Source organism: Theileria parva, assembly GCF_000165365.1.
Source record: "Theileria parva strain Muguga chromosome 4 map unlocalized ctg_529, whole genome shotgun sequence".
Lineage (NCBI taxonomy): Eukaryota > Apicomplexa > Aconoidasida > Piroplasmida > Theileriidae > Theileria > Theileria parva.
Window position 1 is genome coordinate 119,851 of NW_876246.1, and position 14,437 is coordinate 134,287.

The following is a 14,437-nucleotide window of genomic DNA, read 5'->3' on the forward strand; positions in this document are numbered from 1 at the left end:
TGTTTATTATACTGTAATATATACGCTATAGTATACTAATACTATACCCATACCACTATACATATACTTATATAATAGTATATATAGTATATAATAAATAGTATAGAATATTAGTTAAGTTTAGTTTTGGTTTGTTGTGGAGTTAGGAGTGATGAGGGAGTTTTAACGTTTAATGAGAATGAAAGACCAAAGAATAAAATAACAATGAAAAAGAACATGACTAAAAGCTGCTGGAAAATGACCGGTGTTGTTTTTAACTCTTCCTTTCCTTCCTCTTTTGTATCTTTAGGTACGTCTTCAATTGCTTTGGGTTTCCTCAGTTGTTTCGTATCCAACAAATCACAATGCGTTATCAATAGCGTTACATTCCTCTCACTCTTGTTCTTCTCAACCAACTTCACAAATTCCTCCACTAAACATCACTCAATTATATCCAAATATATAAATAGATATATTAATTCACAACAACATTATTAACTGGGTAAGTATGGTAATAAGTTGGATACGTGAAGTATTATCTAGTAGTGGTATGTAGAACCATAGTCCAGATTGAACTTGTTCGAGTGCTTTGTTATTATCAATAAAGTCAAAGCCAATTCTCTCAAATGTTTCATTTATTAATTTACGTAGCGCGTCACAACTCTCACGAAATTCTGTAAAATTACCAAGGCCCAAAGGCGCAAACGTCTCCTTCCTCAATTCCAATCCATAATTACCCTCAACTACGAATTTACATAGTAATTATATAGTAATTATATAGTAATTATATAGCAATAATATAGCAATAATATAACAATAATATGGTAAAATAAAGGTATGACTGGGTGAATTATACCGTTAACGGATGCGATAATGGAAATATCAGGATCATATTTCCGAAGTGGAGTTAAAAGTTGTGAAGAGTTTAAATTTTGAACATTTTTTGTAGACAAAATAACAGTTTTATCTTCGTCATCACATTTTATAAAGTTATTTAAGGTAAAAATTAGAAATAAAAGTACTTTTATTCCCTTTATCATTTTTTCACTAAATTGTTAAAAAAATAATTTAATATCAGAAAAACCAAGTCATTTATTTAAAATAAATTTTATTTTAAAATACATCAACTAAATCATAGTTTAATTAGTGTCACAGTGAGGATCTTCTCAACACACTATACCCTAAGGAAATTAATACTTGAATAAAAATAAATTATTAAAATAATACTCTCAAATTATTATTAAAAATTAAGTTAATAATGTTAAAAAATATTAATTCGGTTGAAATTTGAGATAATGGCTTAAAATATGAGAAATCGGAATCATATAATTTCATTGTTGACTATGGTATGATTCTTTGAGAGTAACTAGTGCTCTTTTGACTAGAGCTTCGCCTAAGAAGTCGAAATTATGCCTCGGTGTGTAAAGTGTGTACTCGTCGTCTTTTGAGATTTTACCCCTGGTTTTAAGCTCAAAATCAAACTCATTTGGGTTACAAATGTGAACCTCATCAATCCCAGGCTTTCTAATATACTCCTCATGACCAGACTCCACTAAACAAACAACACAATCAACATAATTAACATAATCAACATAATTAACATAATCAACATAATTAACATAATTAACATAATTAACATAATTAACATAATTAATATGGATGAAGAGTGGATTACGTAATTTTTCGTCTAGAAATGTGATGATGCGGAATGCAGTTTCAGTGTCAATAAGTCTCAAATCAATCATTCCAGTGTTTACATACGGTTTCTACAATTAAATTATTAATTATATTATTTTACCACGAGTTTGCCCATTTTCCTAACCCACTCGTTAGCATCCGTTTCACTAAATTTAAGAATTTTTACCAGTTGTTTCTGACACTCCAGTCTCTAAAATAATCAATATACTTATTGAATAAATTAAACTAGGTAAGTATTACCAGATGATCTTTAATGTATAGAAATGAGGTTAGTATTCTGACTCTGAGTGGAGCTGAGAGTTGTCTGAATCTGGGAGCGATGTATCTGATAAGTTTATTATTTAACACCTTTGAAGCGTGACAGGAGGACCAATTATCCTTAATAAGCTTCAAATACTCAACGTACTGGTCACTTATCTTCTTCAAATCAGCCTCACTTATGGTCTTGAACCAGTCGTTATCACTGTCCGCATATATATTATCATCCGTATCCATAAACGGATCTTCACACTGCTCCAACTCCATTATACCATTAACTATGTGATAATTATGGGATTAGTGCTAGGAATGATCAAATTTGGGGAAACGGGGTGAAAAATTGGAATCCTGGAATTAATTAATTTTAAAATTTCAGCTAAAATTTCCCAAATTTATTTTTTTACAATATTTCAAATCCACACAATTAATGTATAAACCGTTTACTCTTTCAATTTGTATACAATGGTGTAGAATAAAATGTGTAGAAAATATTAATAAATGTGTAATTATATGTTAAATATTTTTATTAAAAAATTTAATCTTGATTCTGGAAAATTTGGGTTTATTTACAGTTTTGAGCGTTTTATAAATTCAACTCCTTGGCGACTCTGGAACAGGAATCCTGGGTGTCGATATCCCAGTAAAGTATTACTCCACACAATAACATTTATTTATCATTTTTACACACAGTTACACTATTTAATATATAATTTAGCCTTAATTAGGGTTATTTTAGGTATATTATTCGTAAATAATATATTATTTGTATGATATTTTAGGCGAATAAGGGAGCAAGACCTGATTGTCGTTCACTTCGGAAAATACGTAAAAGACTCAGGACTGGGAAATAACACTTCACACTTTTAACCACAAATTTAATATTTTTTACCCATTTTATACCATTTTTATCCATAATAACTGACATATTGTGACATTAAATATTAATATTATAATAGTATAAATTAGTAAAAATTTGGAAGATAATTAGGGTAAATTTAACTAGTAAATATGGGCCAGATTTGGGTATAAAAATGTATATGACAGCGGCGGAGTAGGATGTTGTGATGTGGATGAGTTCTGACGAGGTGTGTGAAGGTACTAAAAAAGTCAAAGGGCAGTAATGAGAAGAGAGTTGTGGATAGAGTGGTGTAGCGTCTTTTTACACACCGTAGAGTAGTGGCGTGTAAGCTAGCCCCATGAAGTGTAAGATGTGATTTGAAAGTTATATAATTCAGAAATATTTTTTTACTGATCCGCCTCTAATCTTCTTTTTTTATCTGTTTAGTAATTATCAGCAAATTAATTACCCGCGCACGTACTTTTAGATCTCGAATATCATTGTTAGTTTCTAGAAATTTTAAAATCATTTTCATCTCCAACTTTCTCAGTTAAATTTATTAATTAAAATATTAATTATTATTTTATCGTGTGAATTAATTATTGATGCTGTAGATGTCTGGAAAAGTACCCTCATCAAAATCCCACGCGGCTAAGAAAACCGCTGGAAAAACCCTTGGAGTAAGATACCGCAGGAAGAAGCGTGTTGAGTCTTTTTCACTTTACATATACAAGGTGTTGAAGCAGGTGCACCCGGAAACTGGTGTGAGTAAGAAGAGCATGAGCATCATGAACTCCTTCATCAACGACGTCTTCGACCGTCTCGCTCTCGAGGCCACCAGGCTCATCAGGTACAACAAGAAGAGCACTCTCAGCTCTCGCGAAGTCCAAACTGCCGTCAGACTCCTCCTACCCGGCGAACTCTCAAAACACGCCGTCTCCGAAGGCACCAAAGCCGTCACTAAATACACCACCTCCGGAGTCTAATTTAATCTTTAATATTGATTAATACTCTCCTCCACTACTCATTATCCATCCATATTTATTTACTCCCCCTAACACTGCCCCCGGACTCCCCTTCCTACTTCCCTTCCTACTTCCCTGCGGCTTACTTCCCTACGTATTACTTCCTTACGGCCTACTTCCCTGCGTACTTGGTACTATACTTATGGAATATTAACTATTATGCATATTGGATAGTGTGGAGTTACAAAATTAGCAGAGATATTTGACAGTGTTTCCGTTAATGTAAGGTTCGGATTTATCAGTTTGGCTGGGATTTAGTATATTCGTACTCAAACTCGAAGAATTTCCATACTCCTCATTTATCGTCTTATACCTATACACAAACGATGTATACTTCTTATCTTCCACATTACCAACACTATTAACACTATTGTTCCCACTACTAACAGTGTTACTAGTGTTCCTACTGTTTACACTACTAACAGTGTTCCTGTTTGTGGTGTTCTTGGAATTATTGAATTTGTTGGTAGTATTGGTTGTGTTATTCATCCTGTTGACGCTACTGTTCATGGTATTATTCCTCAGAGTATTAAAACTGTTATAACCACTCTTATTGTAGTTAGATTTCTTATTATAGCTAGATGTGTTATTATAGCTAGAAGTCTTATTATAGTTCGATGTGTTATTGTAGTTAGAATTCTTATTATAGTTCGATGTGTTATTGTAGTTAGAATTCTTATTATAGTTCGATGTGTTATTGTGGTTAGAAGTGTTACGAGGATTTGGATCAAGTCTGTTGGGGTTAAAGGGGTTATTTCTTGGAATAAACGGATTCATCCCAATACTACTCAACTGACTTCCACTAATAAAACTACCAGTACAAGTGTTAACAGTGTTGTGAGTGTTCCGGGAATTGGAATTGGTAGGCGTATTGTTAATGTTGGTAATGAGATAATTATCAATAGTGTCAATAGACTCTAATATTAATTCATCTATCCCCTTATTATTTATCCCATGATACACCTTTTCCACTCCATCCACACTATTAAGTCTGTCCCCAGCGTTAACAGTGTTTTCCTCACTATTACCAACCGTACTAACATTACTAACACTATTCACACTATTAACACTATTAACACTATTAACAGTGTTAGGAGTGTTATTATGGGTTGTAGATTTGTTTGATTTTTTTCTACCTCTTTTGCTAGAACTGTTAGTATCTTGGGTTAAGGGGTTGGTATTTTTAGGTTTTGCGGATTTCTTTTTAGTTTTAGTTTTATTCAAGTTTCTATACACTTGTGAGATTAAACTTAATCTCATTTCCATATTCTCCTCCTCCTCAGAATTCACACTCACACTGTTCCGCCTACTTCTCCTACTCGCAACACTATCCACATCAACCCGATCACTATTGTCAACTGTATTTACAGTGTTATTTACACTATTTACTATGTGATCAGATTCCAGAGAATTCTGTGTGTGAACAGAGTTCTGCGTTGCAACAGAGTTCTGTGTGTTGATGGAATTGGCGAGATCGGGTCTGGAGGTGAGGCAGTGTTGGCAGTACCAATTACTTTCAGGAATTCTGGTGAGTGGCGGGTTTAGGCAATATGTATGAAACCCTTTATCGCAATTATCGCATAATAATTGCTGATTCCAGTTATCGTCATTTCCGCAAATTTGACACCCGTCGTCATCTTCTTCTGATTTCAGTTTCCTCTTTTGCACTCTTATTATATTCGACGGGATTAAGTCATGCCAGTTCCTATTCACATTTATTATCTTCTTCAATCTAGATATCTTATTCTTCCTGTTACATATTAATTTTTTACCCGTACCCATTGTGCCCACTGTACCCACAGAGTTCACTGAGTTAGTATTTACAGAGTTAGCAGAATTCCCCGTTGTTACCGAGTGGGTTGAAGAATTTGAGGGAACATCGTATCTAAATAATTCAAACAAATCTATCTCACCATTACCACTGCCAACACTATTTACAGTGTCACCACGGGTAAAGGTGTTCCCAGAGTTAGGATTGGGGGACAGAAAGGGATTAGTAGTGACATTGGTAGTGTTATTAGATTTATTGTGGTCAATAAGGTATTGTATGTAGTAGAGATTAATTTTCCGGATGTGCGTGAATTCTCTTCTGCAAATGGGACACAGGTTGGTCCGGTCAGCCCAAGTTTTAATACATTTAAAACAAAAAATGTGATAACACTCGTCTAAAATTCCAATTTCATTCTTTAACTCGTTCCTCATCGATTCACTACATATTATACACTCCTCAAAATAATCATCATCCTCATCATCACTCTCCTCCACAATATTCACCGTGCTCACACCATTACTCACACCATCAGTAGTATTAACACTATTTACAGTATTATTAGTAATATTACGAGTGTTATTAACAGTGTTAGCACGGGCACTGTTGTTATTGTTGAACTCATTATCTGAGTCAATTTCCTTACTAATTTTCCTGGTATGCGAAAGCTTAAACTCGATATTCTCAGCCTTTTCATCAGGTGTCAACGTTATTTTATTCTTTTTACGGTCTGGTGTTACAGTTAGTCCATTAGTTTTTTCCTTAGGCGTTATTATTTTATTAACCTTATCCTTAGGTGTTAGAGTAATTTTGAGGTCTATTTCAGGTGTTTTGAGCGTATTTTTACCTCTGGAGTCCAAAGTTTTATTAATTTCCACGTCATTTTCATCGATAAAAATAGTTTTTGATCCTTTCCTTATTATATCATCTTCAAAATCATCACAATTATTGTTTAACGAGCTAATATTATTTACTGAGTTAATTCCATTTACTTTGTTATTGCTGTTGACTGAGTTATTGTTGATATTATTTGGCGTGAGTGTTGGTGTGTTGAGTGTATTAAAATTGGCGCTATCGATGGAGTTGTTAGTATTATATAAGTATTGATCTATGGAATCGATGAGTTGAGGGTCCAGGATGTTAAAATCTTCGAAATTATCATTGCATTGTTGGAGTTTGCTATCGAGTGTGACATTTTTTGGTGTTTTGGGTTCCTGGGTTAAATCTGTGACGTTGACATTACGGACAAAATTTTCGGCGTCTTTTGGCCCTCCAAAAGAACGATCAGGGCTTGACATTGCCTGAAGATTCGACATGGGTCAGCGCCTACCACAAACGCGAGATAACAATCAATTCTCACGCACAAAATATTAAATATAAACAACAAATAATAATAAACACATGTAAATAATATATTACAATTGCGATGTTTTCTATTTTTTACCCATTCGAATCTTGGGTCCACCACCTACTCCCTCATACTCCAAACTCCAACAAACTCCACCAAATCCTCCCCTTACTCCCAGTTTAACATTAATTAAAACCACACAAATAATAATTTACGTTGATTTGGGTGAAAAATTTAAGTTTCAAGCACAATTTAAAACTTAAGTTACACATCATTTATCCCGGATTTATCCCTGAATTTGAGATAAAAATTTTATCACCAGTTCAAATAATACATCTTACATTACATGTGTATCACCTTTGAAGTGATCTTGATCTGGGATAAAAGGGTCTTCTGATAATCTGCACAGGTCTTAAACAGGGATAATTTACCGGAACCACTGGCCAAACCACTCCATTTCCGCCATATCCTTTCAAATATTGCACACTACTCATTCCATACACATTTATCCTTGGGTTCACACTGTTAACTGAGTTTACAGAGTTCACACTGGTAACGGGGTTCACACAGTTTACACAGTTCCCAGGGTTAACAGTGTTGAGAGGATTGACTGAGGGTATATTACTACTATTTACCCTCTTAAAACTTACCAAGGGATTACTGATGTTCGTAATGTTAGAGTTAACTGAGTTGTTATAGCAGTTGTATGAGGGATTGAGGGAGAATTTGGGTGTTAGAATAGTTTTTTCATCTTTTAGTGAATTTTTGGCGTGTTTCGAGTTAATATATTCGTGTGCTAAGGTTAAGTCAAGTTCAGGCACTTGGACCTGGAACTCCTGACTCCTAAATGTTATCTCCTCATCCATGTCAATTGTGTCCACCGTCTCATCCGTTTCCTCCTCCAAATCATTTGTCACAGTATTTACACTATCTTTCACATTCATATTTACAGTCCCAGAGTTTACATTATTTACAGTGTTATTCACATTGTTTACAGTATTATTTAGGGTGTTGGGAGTCGTATTTTGTGTGTTGTGGATGTGTTTGGTGAGTACAGAGCACTTAGGTTTCTCCACAGTAGTATTAATTTTATCCACAGTATTATTAGGTTTATCCACAGTATTAAAAGTGTGAGAATGGGATTGAGAGTGGTTAGGCTGTGGACTTTTAAAATTACAATTTTGATTACATAATTTTGTATTTCTTCTTGTATTCTTATTTAGAGAATTTTCTTTTAGAGAATTTTCTTTTAGAGAATTTTCTTTTAGAGAATTTTCTTTCAGAAAATTATCCTTTAGTGAATTGGATTTATGTAATTTATTTTCAGGTTTAAGATTATTTTGTGTCAGTTTATTGGTATTTTGGGGGTTTGGTATGTTATGTTTAATTTTCATGGCCTGGTACGTATTTTTGAGTAATTTGACCAGATCATCCTTTGGTAACTTTAACAAAGCCTTCTGTAGCTTTTCTATACACAACTCCTTTTCACTCATTTTTATTTACTTAATTCCCGTCACCTACACCATAACACTTTTCTACACATTCATCCACCTCTAAATTATTATTTACATAAAACTGTCATAGATGAGTATATTATGTACAGTAGTATAGTACAATATTATATTATGGTTATGGTATAGGGGGGTATCAGATCATGTCAGAAATTAATAATTTCGGTCCGTGTTTACTTTTTCGCCATATTCTCTCAAAATTTTCATTCACAAAATTGTTATTGTTATTTTTACCAATTATTGGAGAATTTAACACCTTTTCCAAAATTTTCAAATTCTCAGCATTCTCCCCTTTACCCAAATTTCCAGAATTCTCCCCTTTACCCAAATTTCCAGAATTCTCCCCTTTACCCAAATTTCCAGAATTCTCCCCTTTACCCAAATTTCCAGAATTCTCCCCTTTATTTACGACTTCTGTGTGAATGTGTTTGTGTATATGATTTGTGAGTGTTATGAAGTTTTCAGGTGTTAAATTTTGAGGTCTCAGTTCCAGCACATTTTCAGGCAATTTTACGTTATATTTACTCAACAAACTTCCCAAACTGCTCCTCAACTTTTTCCTCTTTTTATTAAACGATACTCTCAATATTTCCCTCAACAACATCATATTACTCACTCTAATCCCCGGGTCATCCCCTACTGTAGTATTATCACCAGTATCCCTAACGTTGACTGTATTAGTATTTGTGAACTCCAGCTTAATGCATGCCGATTGTACTTTGGGTTTGGGGTAGAAGACGTGATTTGAGAGTTTGAAGAGTATTTTCGGCCTAGTGAACATTTGTATCAATACTGAGAGCATTGAGTAGTGTTTTGAACCGACAGGCGCTACTAATCTTTCCGCTACCTCCAGCTGTGCAGTTATCACAGCCCTGTCAATATACTTTCGATAATCCAGCAAACACATTAATATCTGACTTGTTATGTAATACGGCAAATTCCCAATTATCCACAGCTTTCTACCCACTCTATTACTCAACTCCTTATAGTCCATCTACAACCATTAGAGTAAATAATTGTAAACTCGTGATATATATGTAGTTGGAACCTGTAGAACATCGTTGTTGATGATGTTGAGACTTGGTAATGTACGACTCAACTGACTAACAGCTCTTGAATCTATTTCTATACCTATGATAATATTAACTAGTAATAGTATATTAGGAGCCCCGCAGGGGCTAAATAACTAAATAATTAGTTAACTAGGGAACTAGTTAAATGAGTAATTAGGTAGTAAATGAGTAACTGGAGAACATGTGGTTAGTACAAGCACCGTAACGGACCTGTCATATTTTTATATTTTTTGTAGAGAATTTGCGTTAGTGATCCGATTCCGCAGCCTAATTCAATGACTTGGCTACCATCGCCAGGGTCCTCTAAACATAATTTAACACTAAATTCTCACCAGAATAGTGTTGCAAAGAGTCACACATCTTATTCATTAAATTCAAATCAGTTATAAAATTCTGACCCAAACTCTTTCTAGGCCTATAGATCTCATTAGTACTATTGGATAACAAAGTACAAGTATGTAAACTAAGTATAAGTATGTAAACTAAGTATATAAATATAAATAGCTAAGGAAATAAGTGTAAGGAGAGGGGTAAATAGGGTCCTCTAGGGGATGAATAAAAGGATAAATAATTGAATAACTAAGTGTTCAGGGGGTAAATAACTAAAAGTAAGCTGAATGAGCGGCAGCAAGCTCCGTAACGCAGTACTTAAATTCTCCTGGAGGTAATTTTGGGACTTTTGAGCTTAATTTTGTATTTTCCAGGGGATAAACATCGATATTATCTCCATACTTTACACTCTTCAAAACTCCTCCCTCCTCTACACATTCCCCTAATTTATCCAATTTATCCTCAATATTTCCCTCGACTATATTAACATTGTTAATGTTATTTGAGATATTAAGGGGGAGATTAGTGTGATTTCCGTTTATGGAATCCTTCTAAAACGGATTAAAGTGTAAAACTTACGATAATAAAGGCTTCTGCATAAATAATTAAACATGTATAAATGAGCATAAAATTAATAGTGTTTAATGGCGTTGGTGTATTTAATGTTGGACTGGTACTTGAGTGGGAGTTGTTTAACCCGTTTTAAAACGTACTGGTAAATATTGCAATCGTATTTATTATTCAAGGTGCTAAACATCTCCTTTAAAATTTCCATCACTGAATTTATCAGCAATTCTGATTTAGACTTTAGCTGTACCACTATTAAACTGTTGTTCTTGATTATCACATTTCCCAGTATAATTTCATTGCCATATCCGCTCAGTAAAATTACCCCGTTGACAAATTTGATGCTAAAGTAGACCTGGAGGATATTAATAATCTCATTCACGTTAACGTAAAGCTTGGATAGAAATATTCTAATTTTATTATTATTTATTAAATTCCAGAGATTATTGAATTTCTGGATTGTATACTCCAGCGGGAGCACACACTGGAAAATTCCTATAGGCAACTTCAACTCTAAACTGTTAATGTTCCCGTCATTCTCCACACACTTTAACATCAATCTCGGGAACTCACACAAATCCATCAGTTCTATATTCATGTTTCTCTCCACACTCTTATTCACACAGTTGTCCTCACTCAATATTACTACAGAGTTTCCCACTACAGTATCATTCCCAGGGGTGTTATCCCTCACAGAGTTATCTCTCGGGGAATTATCCCTATGGGTATTATTTCCTATGGAGTTATCCCCAGTTCCAGTATGATACACCAGTTGTATGGACGAAATGTTAATGTAAATCTGTAGTATGATTCTCAGGTTGAGTGTAAAAGTCTCCATATTCAGCTGGTTAGTATTAAATTCTAGCGAGAACTTGTTAGTTTTAATAATATTCTTCCCATTTCTAGCGTAGTCGCCCAGGTAATTACTCAGTCCTCCATCATTTTCTACACGCCACAGCGGCTCTATGTCATTTCCAATCATTAACTCTGTCAACAAATCCATCACATTCTGTTTATACCCCACCATAAGGCCACTGTGCGGGTGTACCAACTCTGTAGAGTCACTCTGCGTAGTGTGACTGGGACTGCAGTGTGAATGTCCAGCAGTAAGTTCCAAGGGTTTATGTTCTCTGTTTGACTGTAATTGACATTTTAACTTTAGCTGCTGTAGTTTCAGTTGCTCTCGCTCGATTTCCAGTTCTATCAATTTTTTATCGGATAAAACTGATTTATCGGATTTTTCAGATTCAACGGATTTAACGGATTTAGGCGATTTTTCAGGTTTAGACGATTTTTCAGGCTTAATTCTCTCAGATTTGGGAGTTTTTTCAACTTTCTCTAATTTTTCACGTTTCTGTGTTACAATCTGTTTAACAGTTTCCCTGGGTTCATCAGGAACAGAATCAATTTTCTGTGCTATAGAATCAATTTTCCTAGGAATAGAATCAAGTTTAACGGGGATAGAATCAAGTTTAAGGGTTTTAGATTTAAGTTTGGTGAATTGGCTGGATAAGGATTCAGATTTAGAAAGGCTTTTGGAGTCTTTATACTTCAAATTGGGATAATTATCTTTATGTACGTCGTTAACATGATTTGTGGGCGTAAAATTATCAAAATTAGCCCAGTTTTCAAAGTCTGAAGCGTCCTCTAAACTATTCCTGACACTTCCATTCAGACTATTACCAACTCTGTTGAAAGTGTCAACAGTATTACTAACTCTGTTGAGAGTGTCAACAGTATTACCAACTCTGTTGAGAGTGTCAACGGTGTTTGGTGTGTCTACGGAACTACTCCCAAAGGGATTAAAATCATCAGTGACCTGTTCATTATTAAATTCGTCAAAATTATCCATGTACGTAACTCTGTCATCAATTGTAACACTGCTCCCCCTGTTAACAGTGCTGTTGTATCCGACTGACGGCGGCAGTGTGATGGCGTTATTGTAATTTTGATTAATGGACTCAAAGTTTGAGAGGATTTTACTGGACGTATGGGAAATATCAGCGATTTTACTAAAGAGTTTCGAGTTTCCAGAGTCAAGCAAACTAGGCGCCAAATCCTCCAGCTGCGATCTCAGTAAACAACATTTATTATAAATCTCCACAAACTTCGAGGATTTCAAGTCTAAACACAATTTTAACAGTTGAATGAGATGAACAACGTCTGCGGTATTTAGCTGTATAGCAAGCCTCTACAGAGGTATTAACTGAGTAACTAGTAAAAGGAGGCGGAATAGAATTTTTGTACCTTTTTTACGTAGAATTGCATTATTTAGTTTTTTACATAAATCGTTGAGGTTATCAGCGATTTTGGCTGCATTTGGCGGTTTTTTTGACTTGTTAAAGGCCATTTCAGTCTACGTTTAAAAATTAAATTCAACTTCAGAATTCCGTCAGTTTCATTTTAAATTCTTTAAAATCCAAATTAATATTTATGAACCACTCACAAACCCACAATTACTCTTTCACTAATAAATTATTACTCACATCTCCAACCACTTATAACTTAATTAGTCAAATTAATTATTCATTTTTTCATTTAAATAATTTAAATGGTATTCAATCTTATTTTTTCGCATTCTAGCCAGATATCCATTTCAAGGGATTTATCTACTACCAATAGTATTACTACTAATACAATAGTAAAATCATTTGTATGTAATATATGTATTTTATACATGATTTTATAATGCTACAGATATCTGTAGTTATTAGTTTGGATGTGTTTTGGGGTGAGAACTTGTAGATTTTTTGAGATTCCTGAGCGATTTAAAATTATAAACTCGTAAAAATATTAAATTTCATTTTTAAAATTATTTTAAACAATGATTTCCGCGTGTTTTATGTGTGATTTTGGAATGATAGTAGTAATCTCCAGTTTAAACCTGTAAACTCTGGTGTTATAAACTTAAATATTGTTTAATAGTAAGAAATGATGATTTGCGGATGATTTAAAGTAATGTTTGATATTGCACTTGAAATTTCCCTAGTGTAGATAATTTAATTTAAATTTCCGGAACATTATTTTTTCCTCCTATTCACCGATTTTAACACTGGATAATAATTATTTTACGGGTGAATGTTGTTTAGTTTGTGTTTGGGCGGGTACGGTTTTGGGTGTGGAATCAAGGAAGGTGTGTGATGATGCATGTTAGTGGGCACTTGCGTCAGTTCAAATAAACTTATTTTACACTGAACATTTTTACTTTTACCCCTTAATTGTATTTTTTTAATCTTATAATTTATTCCATTTGTTACAAATTTCGGTTTTACCATTTTTTTCCACTCTGAACGCAATGGCAGATCTCACCAAACGCAAACCTCACTCAACTTCTTTCGTCGATCTCACACGATTCCTAGATAGTTCGTTTCCCTCACTAAACCCACAATTATCCATTATTCACACAATTACTCATTATTCACACAATTATCCATTATTCACACAATTACTCATTATTCACACAATTACTCATTATTCACACATTTTATCATTTTATCTAATTTGTTAATATTTTATTTAATGAACAATTATTTTAATTTTATCCTGAGTGATAATTTTATGCTGGAGATTGATAATTTGTATGCTGAGGGTTGATAATTTGTAGGTGGTGTGTTGACATTATTTACGGTGTTGTTGTCTTGCACTTTTCTATTTATGTTTGGGGAGCTTTTGAGACTCATGAATAACCTCGAATTCCTCAACCACGAACTCGTCAAAAAAGGACTCAATCGCCTCTTCCCATTCCGGGTAATTTTTACTCAATTCTACTACTCAATTCTACTACTCAGTTCTACTACTCAGTTCCTTAACTACTCATTTACTAGTTACTAAGTTACTAGTTACTGAGTTATATAATTACGGTATAGTAATACTTTAAACGTGATTAATAATGGATTAGAGAAACTTTGAGTTCAATTTGACGCATTCTCTACTATTTTCAGTATGCGTTTTACTTCACAGTTTCAGGTAACTAAATCCTAATCCCCCAATCATCCCTTTAGGAGATCAAACTAATCCATAATCTCATACCACACATACCACT

At 34.0% G+C, this 14,437-nt stretch overlaps 9 protein-coding genes across 9 annotated transcripts; 3 read left to right on the forward strand and 6 right to left on the reverse strand.

Annotated features, from left to right (window-relative positions):
* Positions 1-110: 110 nt before the first annotated feature.
* Positions 111-1,019, reverse strand: TpMuguga_04g00068 (putative integral membrane protein; the record flags this gene model as incomplete). The annotated part of the gene is made up of 3 exons (XM_758610.1): positions 111-412; positions 507-722; positions 836-1,019. The coding sequence occupies 3 exons, from the start codon at positions 1,017-1,019 to the stop codon at positions 111-113; spliced, it is 702 nt and encodes a 233-aa protein (XP_763703.1).
* A 291-nt stretch (positions 1,020-1,310) lies between these two features.
* TpMuguga_04g00069 (uncharacterized protein) lies at positions 1,311-2,202 on the reverse strand (the record flags this gene model as incomplete). The annotated part of the gene is made up of 4 exons (XM_758611.1): positions 1,311-1,531; positions 1,655-1,745; positions 1,778-1,867; positions 1,918-2,202. 4 exons carry the CDS (start codon positions 2,200-2,202, stop codon positions 1,311-1,313), a joined length of 687 nt encoding a protein of 228 aa, XP_763704.1.
* A 231-nt stretch (positions 2,203-2,433) lies between these two features.
* Positions 2,434-2,786, forward strand: TpMuguga_04g00070 (uncharacterized protein; the record flags this gene model as incomplete). Its single annotated transcript, XM_758612.1, has 2 exons — positions 2,434-2,580; positions 2,715-2,786. The coding sequence occupies 2 exons, from the start codon at positions 2,434-2,436 to the stop codon at positions 2,784-2,786; spliced, it is 219 nt and encodes a 72-aa protein (XP_763705.1).
* Positions 2,787-2,967: 181 nt separating this feature from the next.
* H2B2 (Core histone H2A/H2B/H3/H4 family protein) lies at positions 2,968-3,791 on the forward strand. Its single transcript, XM_758613.2, has 2 exons — positions 2,968-3,275; positions 3,388-3,791. Exon 2 carries the CDS (start codon positions 3,388-3,390, stop codon positions 3,757-3,759), a length of 372 nt encoding a protein of 123 aa, XP_763706.1. The 5' UTR covers positions 2,968-3,275; the 3' UTR covers positions 3,760-3,791.
* A 196-nt stretch (positions 3,792-3,987) lies between these two features.
* On the reverse strand, positions 3,988-6,882 carry MBD9 (PHD-finger family protein; the record flags this gene model as incomplete). The annotated part of the gene is made up of 1 exon (XM_758614.1): positions 3,988-6,882. The coding sequence occupies one exon, from the start codon at positions 6,880-6,882 to the stop codon at positions 3,988-3,990; it is 2,895 nt and encodes a 964-aa protein (XP_763707.1).
* A 130-nt stretch (positions 6,883-7,012) lies between these two features.
* TpMuguga_04g00073 (uncharacterized protein) lies at positions 7,013-8,407 on the reverse strand (the record flags this gene model as incomplete). Its single annotated transcript, XM_758615.2, has 1 exon — positions 7,013-8,407. The coding sequence occupies one exon, from the start codon at positions 8,405-8,407 to the stop codon at positions 7,268-7,270; it is 1,140 nt and encodes a 379-aa protein (XP_763708.1). The 3' UTR covers positions 7,013-7,267.
* Positions 8,408-8,561: 154 nt separating this feature from the next.
* rsmA (ribosomal RNA small subunit methyltransferase A) lies at positions 8,562-10,455 on the reverse strand (the record flags this gene model as incomplete). Its single annotated transcript, XM_758616.2, has 6 exons — positions 8,562-9,419; positions 9,474-9,556; positions 9,709-9,801; positions 9,831-9,913; positions 10,147-10,379; positions 10,408-10,455. The coding sequence occupies 6 exons, from the start codon at positions 10,453-10,455 to the stop codon at positions 8,562-8,564; spliced, it is 1,398 nt and encodes a 465-aa protein (XP_763709.2).
* On the reverse strand, positions 10,440-12,862 carry TpMuguga_04g00075 (uncharacterized protein). Its single transcript, XM_758617.2, has 2 exons — positions 12,643-12,862; positions 10,440-12,519 (listed from the first exon to the last, which is right to left on the reverse strand). The coding sequence occupies exons 1-2, from the start codon at positions 12,743-12,745 to the stop codon at positions 10,460-10,462; spliced, it is 2,163 nt and encodes a 720-aa protein (XP_763710.1). The 5' UTR covers positions 12,746-12,862; the 3' UTR covers positions 10,440-10,459.
* A 203-nt stretch (positions 12,863-13,065) lies between these two features.
* TpMuguga_04g00076 (putative integral membrane protein) lies at positions 13,066-14,434 on the forward strand. The gene is made up of 4 exons (XM_758618.2): positions 13,066-13,757; positions 14,000-14,142; positions 14,294-14,361; positions 14,397-14,434. The coding sequence occupies exons 1-4, from the start codon at positions 13,691-13,693 to the stop codon at positions 14,407-14,409; spliced, it is 291 nt and encodes a 96-aa protein (XP_763711.1). The 5' UTR covers positions 13,066-13,690; the 3' UTR covers positions 14,410-14,434.
* The last annotated feature ends 3 nt before the right edge of the window (positions 14,435-14,437 follow it).

Coding starts and splice junctions, on each gene's coding strand:
- H2B2 (XM_758613.2), top strand. CDS start 3,388: ATGTCTGGAAAAGTACCCTCATCAAAATCCCACGCGGCTAAGAAAACC.
- TpMuguga_04g00076 (XM_758618.2), top strand. CDS start 13,691: ATGGCAGATCTCACCAAACGCAAACCTCACTCAACTTCTTTCGTCGAT. Junction 13,758..13,999: donor TCTCACACGATTCCTAGATA/GTTCGTTTCCCT, acceptor GATAATTTGTAG/GTGGTGTGTTGACATTATTT. Junction 14,143..14,293: donor ATCGCCTCTTCCCATTCCGG/GTAATTTTTACT, acceptor ATAATGGATTAG/AGAAACTTTGAGTTCAATTT.
- TpMuguga_04g00075 (XM_758617.2), bottom strand. CDS start 12,745: ATGGCCTTTAACAAGTCAAAAAAACCGCCAAATGCAGCCAAAATCGCT. Junction 12,520..12,642: donor TGCAATTCTACGTAAAAAAG/GTACAAAAATTC, acceptor AATTGTGTTTAG/ACTTGAAATCCTCGAAGTTT.